General features: G+C 42.0%; 1 protein-coding gene across 1 annotated transcript; it reads left to right on the top strand.

Annotated features, from left to right (window-relative positions):
- Nucleotides 1-230: 230 nt before the first annotated feature.
- On the top strand, nt 231-8,141 carry LOC137416300 (voltage-gated potassium channel subunit beta-2-like). The gene is made up of 9 exons (XM_078775276.1): nt 231-264; nt 487-525; nt 683-870; nt 3,265-3,330; nt 3,515-3,638; nt 3,832-3,926; nt 6,900-7,020; nt 7,770-7,858; nt 8,052-8,141. Exons 1-9 carry the CDS (start codon nt 231-233, stop codon nt 8,139-8,141), a joined length of 846 nt encoding a protein of 281 aa, XP_078631402.1.
- Nucleotides 8,142-11,135: the final 2,994 nt, after the last annotated feature.

Here is an 11,135-nt window from a genome sequence, read left to right as displayed (position 1 = left end):
ACCAATGCAAACAAATCTGATTAAAAAATACACCTGTGGCCTTGAATTACAGAACTATTGTTAAAGTCGTGAATATTTGATGGTTAAAGTAGTCTTACTTCGTGATCGACCATTTGACGTGGCCTCCTGTGCCTGAAGTCACCTTGTGACGTCATCAATAGGTGTTTCCGTCAATTAATCGATTCGCGTCTATTTTTACCGGTTCCACCTGTGACGGTCTTTGTTCACCAATGGCCTCAGGGCGCTTGCGACGTATTTTGAACGGTTCAGATTAAACACGAAGGTTACACGTGATCGTTTGCATCAATGATTGTTTACAGATATTCTTATCAATTGAGCGACAAAAAAGGTCCACGAAACGTCTACAATAGCTCAGGAACGTCAAGACGTCAACCTTTTGTTTTCAGATTTACAGGTAGATCTGCATTTGTTTTCAATCACGTTTTCGTAATTAAACATTTTGTAAACATTCAAAATACGTTGCAGTTCACCGAATTGTTGCCCTGCCACAAAAGGTGGATGGAGGTTATGTTTTCAGCCCCGTCTATCTGTTTGTCCGTTTGTCTCTCCCGACACCGAGTTGTGCACCGCGTTGGGGTCCTGCGAGCGACAATCAGAGCTCATATTGAAGTGTATTGATGGAGTATGTATGAAACATTATGAGTTTCTGTATAATTGAAAGAACACCTTCCCTACGGTATCCATGTCGAGTGTCGTAACTTTATGGATGTCGTGGAGATGGAGGTCGTGGAGACCTGGAAACACTCTTCCTTCACTCTAATCCTGGGACTAACAAGGAACATGAAGGACCCTCGACGCAGAAGGAGACCATCGGGAGAAGAAAGCCTGCGTTGTCATTACCAACCTATGGTTATTTGTCAGTGCTCTATCCTTTAATAAATAGTGAACGTCATGCAAGGAAGCAGCGCGTAACATTTTAAAATCTTTGGTAAACAAGAGGTAAAATACAACAAGAGGTTTGAACACATCGTGTACTTACCCATATATGTACATATATATATATATATATATATATTATATATATATATCGATATCAAATATATATATACAGACTTGGCATTTAATATGGAATATTTTTTTTGTGGGGGTGAACTTACTGTTTTCAAGATGACTTAGAACCAAAAGTTCATTGGAATTATGTTGAAATTATTCTAGATTTTGTTAATGTGACCTTTCAAAGAAACAAAAACCACATTTGACATTTCGAAGCAAATATATTGATCCTTGAAAGTGATGTAAACTGATGTCGAACTCAATTCACGGACAGTACTGTGTTAAACTTCTGTGCGTTTTCCAGAAGTATCTCTTTATTTTGCACATTCGCCCAAATTTTTTTTAACAAAAACAAAAGTTAAATTACGACTGGGATTAAGGACAGTAAAATTACAGTTCAGTACTTCGTGTAACCCCCACGAGCATTCAGGAGGGCACGTACACGTTGAGGCATGCTGTTCACGAGATTTGCCAAGGTTTGGACAGTAATCGCTTGCCATGCAGTTACAATAGCCTGCTGCAATTCACGCACAGAGGCAGGCTGCTGGTCCAAGTTGTCGATTTGACGCGTTAATCCTGCCCACAAGTTCTCTATCGGATTCATATCCGGGGACATGGCAGGCCACTCCATATGCTCTACACCACGGTCAGCAAGAAAGTGTTGGATCATGCGAGCACGATGAGGCCGTGCATTGTCATCTTGGAAGACAAAGTTTCCTCGAAAGGCTGCACGAGCAAATGGAAGCAATGTTTCGTCCAGAATGGCCCTGTACTTGAACTGGTTCAGGTTTCCATTCAGAACAACCAGGTCAGTTTTGCCCCCTGCATGAAAAGCAGCCCAAACGGTCACCCCACCACCTCCAGCTTTGACTCTTGGCACTATACAATCTTCGTTGTAGGTTTCATGCACTTGTCTGCGCACTCGGACGCGGCCATCTTGACGATAGACCAGAAATCTAGACTCGTCGCTGAAGATCACGTGATTCCAGTGTCCTGGCTGCCATTGACGGCGCTCTCTGGCCCACTGCAATCGGCGCTGGCGGTGTTGTCTGGTCAGACGTGGCTTTCTCAGGCGACGCCTGGCACGATAGACTGCTTGAACCAGTCGTTGGTTGACTAGCCTTCTGGATACAGGCACATTTGTCAGTTGCTGCCACTCAGCCCCAAGCCGATTAGCTGACTTGGTACGGCCATTGCGGACTAACCGGTGCAGATGGCGATCATCCCTCCTTGTGCTTCTGCGGGGACGTCCTGGCCTCGGTATTGGAGTAGGGACACCCCTCTGAGCATTTCGTTTCAGGATCTTTGACACCTGATCTTGAATGATGCCATACTCCCAAGCAATAGCACGCTGTTTCATGCCGTAATTTCGTAAAGCCACCACTCCATGACAAACAGCATTGTTGAGTTGACGGACCACCTCCAGGGGAAGCGGCAATAACTTTTGTAGACGTGCAGCAGTTGTTTTCCACTAATACAGAACACAACAACCCTTTTTTACCCGATTGTGAAGCCAATCGTCAAATGTACCTGTCCGTACATTTTGTCACGCCACCTGTGATATAATCCTGTATTGACTTCTTGCTGCGAAAGACAATCAGTGACATGGTTCTTTCAACAAAGAAACCACCGAAGCGTAAAAGAAACTCACCAGATTGATATACTGAGTTCAGAAATTAAACTCAAGTCAAGAAGAAAAAAAAATTCCATATTAAATGCCAAGTCTGTATATATATATATATATATATATATATATATATATATATATATGTATATATATATATATATATATATATATATATATATATATATATATATGAAATATATAAACATATACACACACACACACACATACACACACACACACACACACACACACACACACACACACACACACACACACACACACACACACACACACACAAACACACAAACCTCAAAATCAAGATCAGACAGCTCAACATAAGCAGGTTACGAATTGAGCTATCCTGCATTTGACGACAACACCCGGGCCTCCCATCTCAGTAATAGCCGAGTTCGATTCTCCTTAACTTCCGAGATCCGACAGAACCGGCTGCATTCAAGTTGAAAAGTCATCCCTGGAGAGTCTGACTTGTTTTGCGTTAGTTGTGGATTTATAATTCAGTCTTTCTTGGAAGACATGGTGGATACAGAGGAGCTTCTTGGTTTCATGCTTCGGACCATAATTTGCTTTTATTACATTTGTTGATGGAAAGGTTGAGTTTATAGGCCGTGCCTTCTGTTAGAGCCAATCCATCTGAGGCAAAGGGAAGGAGAGAAGAAAACACATCAGATGTACTTAGATAAAAATTGTTAAATATTTACACTTGTTTGTCACACATCAACTTTTTCTTTTTGTAAATAACTTCCTCAATTGTACTCCATAATGCAGGTCCCGTCCTCGGCAACGCTTCCCTCCTCAGATGTGTGCCACACAAGGTGGTGCGTACGTGCCCAGATTTGATTTCTTGGCTGTTAGCAGGAGGCCTACTCAGTTGCACAGCAGTTCAGCCTGATCCCGCCTGTGTGCGAGCAAGCAGAGTACAACCTATTCCATCGAGACAAAGTCGAGTTGCAGCTGCCTGAACTTTACCACAAAATCGGTGAGGTCACACTTGCCTGACTGCCATGTTGAATGCAAAATAGAAACGATATCAGGGAAAGAAGCACACTGAAAATGTAAACTTGATGAAGGGATTCTTTTGTATTCATGGCACTGATTTAAATCTTTATTGTACCTTTTGAACCGAGTCTTGCCTGGGTAATGAGAAAAGGGTTGTTTACTTCCTGGTGCAGGCATCGGGGCCATCACGTGGTCCCCACTAGCCTGTGGGTTATTGACAGGGAAATATGATCATCGCATACCGGAAGACTCCCGGGCTTCTCTCAAGGTGCGTCCGAGGACAACCTTTGGTTTTTATTTAGCTTTACCCAAAACCTTAAGAGAGCAATCATCTTTGGAACCCCATGAATATATCCATTCCACCCAAAAGCACAAATGAATGATAAAGAGGGCTTTGTATTCCTGCTCTTTCTTGCTCAGAGTAAGGTGGGGCAAATGCCCCTGGCATGAAAGGTGGGACGAGCTGTCACCCTTCTATATATATATATATATATCCTCCTCTTTCATTTCATTGAATGCACAGTGCTAACAACCATCAATCAGAGGGACTTTTGCTGCAGACATTCAGGAACATGTGATCAGGACCAATGAGGTCATACAGGGTGGTTGGGGGGGGTGTTCTGGAGGGAACAGAGAGTATCTTTCACCTACTTTTCCCAAAAGGGGAATCCTTATTAAATATTAATCCATTGTATTAATAATATTTATTTGAGAAATATCTCAATTTATTTCACACAGGAGCAAATACACAACATTATTGCCATCGGCGTGATTTTAGTCTCCCCCGCCTTGCCCTCCTTCCCCCATCTCGCATGCTTCCACACCTCCACCTTCCCACCTTGCCTTTTACAGCTATCTTCTCCTAACATCCTGCATCTTTTTTCCTTGTCCATCCCTCTTCCATTATTTTTCTGCAATATTTTCTTCTCAATTTATTCCCTTCACACACCTTGCGTATATAATGTGGAAGGTCGGGTCATTATTTGAATTGAGATATAGACCACCGTTTTTACCCCATAGAGTATAGGACTTTTCTCCTTGTATTAAGGACATGTGGATAGGGACAGTCGTCCTGTTTTTTGTCTGCCACTGCAAGACCGTGTTTAACCTTCAGTACTCTTGATTAGCAACGAGAAAGGAGGCACACAATTGGACTGCACTACTCAATGTCCACGGCACCAATAGGGTCAGGATCGACTCCACTGATTGGATCGCGATGCTGTCACTAGGTGTGAGGCAGCCCATGATCGGTAAGGAGGGATGTCGTGGATCTCTTCAGGGGTGCAAGAGGTACATGAGGTGGCGTGCTCTCTCGCTGCTGAGTCTGAGAAGCACAGAATGAGACAGTCTGAAGGAGAGATGCTCTCCTGTCGTATGCGTGGCTGGCAAAACTCAAGGCATATCCTGCTGTTCGCTCGCTGCTGCTACTTTGGAGACGTGGCAGTTTCATGCCTGCCTAATCATTTTCTATCTCGCCCGGTTTTAGTGTACGTGGTCCCTTAGGGGGTTTGAGTTTCACTGTCTGTAAAGTGTAGCTATTTATCACCCCATGAAGTGAAAAGCTGTTCATTTGTCTAAGTACAGTTCAGCAGTATTTTGAGAAAATATTACTGCTTTTTAGGTCATCACATCACAACCAATCAAATTTGCCGCTTGCAGAACTCATACATGTCCTTGTTTCTCAGTTTCTCAAGACTGCATGGGTTAATGTGTCGCATGAAGTCTCTAGAGTCTCGTTCATTGTGTCCGCAATTTTCGTTTGTGCTGTCTTGTGCTAAGTTTTTATTTCCCCCCTAAGTCCTGTGTGTATCTACCTGCTATCCATCCTGCGAAAATGTTTCGGTGATTGGTAGTCCCTGGAGGTTAAATTGGTTTAATTGTATGGGAAGACACGCTTGTTACATCAAGCACCAACTCGACTTGCGGTGTTCCATGTCAAAATCAGCCTCAGACGGCCATCTTCGAGGAGAATGACCTCAACATGTACGATTCCCACACAACATTGCTTGCGGTCTTGGGAAGGGGTCATCTGTGACAACGATTTCCACACAACGTTGCTTGCGGTCTTGGGAGGGGGGGCATCTGTGACCACGATTCCCACACAACATTGCTTGCGGTCTTGGGTGGGGGTCATCTGTGACCCCTCCATAACTTACATGATATTCCTAAAAAGCATGCTTTCAGAGGTCCTTTTGTGCTGTAAGATTGATGTCCACATGTCTACACCTCCTCTTACTCAAATGAGCCTGAGCTTGAAAGGTCATTTTCTCTTTTTGACCACCGCTTGAAAGGTCATTTTCTATTTTTGACCACCTTGATTGCCTCATACTTTTCCTGAATGAACATGCGTATAGGAACCATCTTTAGAGGCCAGTTTTCGTCTCAGAGCAGGTGTTGGCCTTTTTTGGACACCATAGGCCCCTTTTTGAAGCAATGTTTTATGGCCGGATGCCCTTCCTGCCGCAAACCCTGTTACTCACCTCTTGCGACACACAGGGAATTACCAGTGAGCTGGTACTCAATTTGTCAACCTCAGAAGGATGACAGGCTGAGTCAACCCCCCTGGCGTTAATTCAGCGATCGACCAGGATTTGAACCCAGGATCTTAGGATCCCAAGCCGGCACCCTAACCGCTAAGCCAACACAAGGCTTGAATGAACATGCGTATGAGGCGTAGAAAGAATTTTTTTTATATGTTGCTTAAATCAGAGTTCAAGCCGCAATCACTGGGATACCAGCCCAGAGTCCTCACAACAAAGCCACCACTTCACCTACTTAATGGTTCACACATATCATATTTTTAAAGAGAATCACTGTGGTAATGCAGAAAACTGTTAGCAACTGTTAGCAAAGTTTGAAATCACTACCATGATAAACCTTTATCTGAAGCATTGCTATGAAATAGTGTGATTTCAAATTTGTCCCCTCTTACTTGTTCGTGTCAGTGCTTCCTCCCATATTGTGTCTCTCTTCCTTTTCTGGGTGTTTATTCCCTTCCTTTTTGTGCCCAATTGTTCCCCCACTACCCAACTGTCAGTTCATCCTTACTCTTCCATGAGCCTCGCTCTTGATGTGCATGGTTGTGATGAACTATCCAGTACAATTAAAAGTATTGTTGATCTGGTACAGCAAATAAGAGGCAATGGTTATCCCATGACTTACAAAAAGGATGCTGAAGGGAATTTGGGTTTTCGACATGAATATGTCATACATGTTCGTTTAAACTCTTCACTCGATGCAGGGATATCAGTGGCTGAAGGAAAAAGTGCTCAGTGAGGAGGGAAAGAGGCAGCAGGGACGTCTCAAGGAACTACAAAGCATCACTGAAAGGCTGGAGTGCACAATGTCACAGCTTGCCATTGGTTTGTTGTGTGTGTGTGTGTGTGTGTGTGTGTGTGTGTGTGTGTGTGTGTGTGTGTGTGTGTGTGTGTGTGTGTGTGTGTGTGTGTGTGTGCGCGCTTCCAAAGGCTCATCTAGGAATGAATATTCCATTGCATTATTCATAGTTTTGAGGTTAGTGCTGTTTGCAGCCGTTGTTACTCATTCGCTGGCACGAATAATGCCAATCACAGCAGACGTTAGCGAGCTAATACAACGCAGTAACTCGGAATTTGACACAGGTACCAACACTCCGTGAGATACCCTGGCATCTTAGGCTACACAAGTGTACATCTTAGCATCAACACATCTGAGCCGACCTGAGAAGTTAACCCTCGGGCATGATGTAAGTGACTCAACTTGTTACCATAGTAAAGCGATGTTCTCATTTTATGGATGTCATACAGAGCCATCATTACATTGTGTGACAATTACACGAAGTCAAAAGTCTCATCTGATGCTCAATGTCTGGTTCTATTAGCATGGTGCCTGCTCAATGTCTGGTTCTATTAGCATGGTGCCTGCTCAATGTCTGGTTCTATTAGCATGGTGCTTCACAATGTCTGGTTCTATTAGCATGGTGCTTCACAATGTCTGGTTCTATTTGCAAGGTGCCTGCTCAATGTCTGGTTCTATTAACATGGTGCTTCACAATGTCTGGTTCTATTAGCATGGTGCCTGCTCAATGTCTGGTTCTATTAACATGGTGCTTCACAATGTCTGGTTCTATTAGCATGGTGCCTTCACAATGAAGGTGTGAGTTCGGTGCTCCTGGGGGCCACCAAGGTGGAGCAACTCATCGAGAACCTCGGAGCTATACAGGTAGCGTATCAACCAAATATTATGGTCCTGAGACGTATTGTTTTCATTCTGCTTGTTCAATTTGTAAATTTGAAGATGTAAATTTCAATTTCCCGTTCAATTATCTCAACATTTTCCCCAATATATCGAAATGCACAATTATTTAAATTTCTTCCAGGAAGTTAACTTGAAAATTGTTGATTGACCTACACAGGTGCTTCCTAAGTTGACAGCTGCGCTGCTGGCGGAGATGGACAACATTCTTGGAAACAAGCCAGCCGGACGGAAGGAATGCCGTCCTTAGGAAAGTTTTTCTCGACTTTGTCTCCTGAAACATTGGCTCAACATCACCCTTTCTCTCAGGCTTGGGTACCCAAGTTGGCCAAATGTATTATGTTCAGCCAATGGGAAAGGCAAGGAAATTTAGCAATAGCTAAAAAAATGGAAGTGTACAAGAATGAATATCAAGTCAAGGTCAAGGGTGACCTACAGTGGTCCCGGAATATTTACAAATGAACATATTTTCCAGGAAAACTTACCATGGAGGTACCTTTTATCTGTAGTACTTTTTCTACAGTTTCCTGGCATTACCTGGCTCCAGTTATACACAAGGAAAAAAATAACAACAAAAAGAGTATGAACTTCCTTTCAAAGCGATAATGGAATAATTACTTTTCCTCATTCGCTGGCGAATCATTCCGACAATACGTTGTAATTGGTCATCGAGGAACATATGTGACGTTAGCATGATTTGCATGTCATGCTGAGCTACTACTTCTGAAGCGGTCAAGCGGGAGCCAATAAGCTCAGAGGTGTTTGGCTCAGTGGTATACTTGTCACTGATTGGCTAGAATGGAGTTGCAGAATTAAAATCACTTGCAAAGTTGATCATACATTTGTTACACACCACCAAAGTCAGCGAATTTGTTTTTACGAGTGAGCTTCGGTCTTGAGGTGAAAACGAGGTGTTTCAAAGCATTAAAATGCTCTGTGGAAGACTTTCGTGACGTATTTAATTGGAATCAATAATCCTACTTTTTAAAGCCTTTCTAACCTTAATAAAGAAATGCCCATGGATTATATAGCTTGTGCAGTTCTTTCATTAGGACAAATACTCAATAAGATGATTTCAATAAGGCAAATGCCCAAAAAATGTATCAATAAGTAAGTCGGTCGGTGTAATGGGGATTTCAATTCTGATTTGCCTAAATATAACACCTCGGCTCAGCCAATCATAGTGTATCCCCACCATACTGTGCATTTATTTATCTTTGTACTTCACACGGATATGTTTCATCTATATAGTGAAGTAGCCAGATTTGTCAGTCTGTCCGTCTGCCATGGCCTTTTCCATGCACGTGTTACGTTTAGCTCCCGGTTAGGCCTCTACGGACATGCACGTCATCCCGGCATCCAGCACTCAACCCGTCCCATTGCTTTGTTGATGGCAGTTGAACAACATAACCCATAGATGTGACTCTACCTGATATCCATAGGAGACGGGCTGAATGCCAGACGCCAGCTCGCCTTCTGTATGACGGATTTAGTAAGATGGTGTTATGTCTGGGACATTATTACGGTGTTACGTCGAGCGTTAGGTTTGGCTCGGCCTTTACTGCAGTGACTAAAATTCAGCGGACATTCATGACTCAATAAGAATTCAGCGATGTATAATTTCAGAAACCACTTCTGATAACTGCTAGCAAGCCACAACCTATTAGTCTACGTTTCTTAATAATATCGTTTTCATAATATTGTTTTTTTGATGAATTAGTTTGCGTATTACTAAAATTAACACTGGGTTGTTGGCAATAAACCAAATGATTATGGAATACATTTTTTTTGCAAATATTGACTGTCAATGAACTAAAATATCACATTGGTTGGGGACATGTATTGCAAAGCAATTCTCCCTCTTGGTATCTCTGGGTTTTATGGACTAAATCGATTTATCAACTTTCAAGCAAGCAACAACCTCAATAATCTTTCACGGTTTGCTTCCTATCTTGACGAACTTTTGAAAGACCACGGATGAGGGCCAATGCGGAGAAGCGTGGCATGCTTGGATTCAAGGTGAACAAATACATTGTGACGCGTCTTTGTTACACCTGTACTACAAATGGTAGAGGTACAAGCTCATCAAGGAGCCTTAGAGAATTACAAAAAATCTTTGTAAATAATGCAGAACTTATGATATCAAGTTATTTTGTGGATACTTGTTAAAACAAGTGGTCTCCAGAAGAAAAAAAAATCATTCCAATTCATTGAAATTCATTTAAAAACCTTCAGATGTGAAAAAACTTAAAATGTGAAAACCCCGCTTTAGAACGTTGCAACAAACTGATTTGTCCACTGTGACAGAAACTTGCACAAATAAAATTTCTGAGGCTTCACTGGAGGCTCATGCATTTTTCCATTTCATGGTTCTTTCTGAGATGAAAGCCTCTCATCGGAGCTCTTGCGTCGAAGTAATTGCTGACGCGAATGATTTCTGGTCGATAAAGCCTCACTCAAACTCTCTATTTGTGAATGGTCAGAAGCTAAATGATGGCTGAATTTGTCTGCTAGCATCACTTGGGGTTACAATTGCGTGAGACCCATGAGAATGTGCTTCCAGCCCACGAGTCCTCGAAAAATGAAAAAAGTTCACCTGAGTCTCATGGGGTAAACCATGAGATTCGACGTGCGTGAAAGTCCATTGATCCAAACAAGGTTTATTGGGTATTTGAATCTTTGTATGGATAGTTCAGATCAATGCAGAGCATGACTAAGCTGTGCAAATCGCATTTTCTTTTTCTTTTTTTTGTTTCGAAAATTTCAGAGATTGTGAGAAATTTATAGTCTGGCGGAATGGTGCATAAAATCAACCGAATAGCGCTTTTTGTGATAAATGCATATAACTTGGCATGTGACAGAGCAAAATCTGAGAATTAATTTTGGATCTGGGGCCACTTGAAAAAAATCAAAGATGGCCGCCATTTTCAAGATGGCCGCTACATAGTGAAAATGATAATTTTAACAGATATGAGTTGTTTTGTTGTCATTTTTATATTTCTGACTTGTGTCCACAATGTATGATGAATTACATAAACAAAACTAAAATATTGAGGTTTTAAAATTTATTATACCTGTTTAGCAGAAATTTGATGCCTTATTTGCATATTTTTGTTTGAATACCAGTATCTTTTTTCATACCTCACTGGTATTTGTCTATTTATTAAACAAACACGTGGATATTCTGTTTGCAAATAATTTATAGTTATTATTCCTTTATCTCTTTACAGTACTCAAGTGTGTC

Source organism: Myxine glutinosa, chromosome 4, assembly GCF_964187855.1.
Source record: "Myxine glutinosa chromosome 4, kmMyxGlut1.1, whole genome shotgun sequence".
In the NCBI taxonomy this organism is placed as follows: domain Eukaryota; kingdom Metazoa; phylum Chordata; class Myxini; order Myxiniformes; family Myxinidae; genus Myxine; species Myxine glutinosa.
This window is presented reverse-complemented; position numbering and strand designations above follow the sequence as displayed.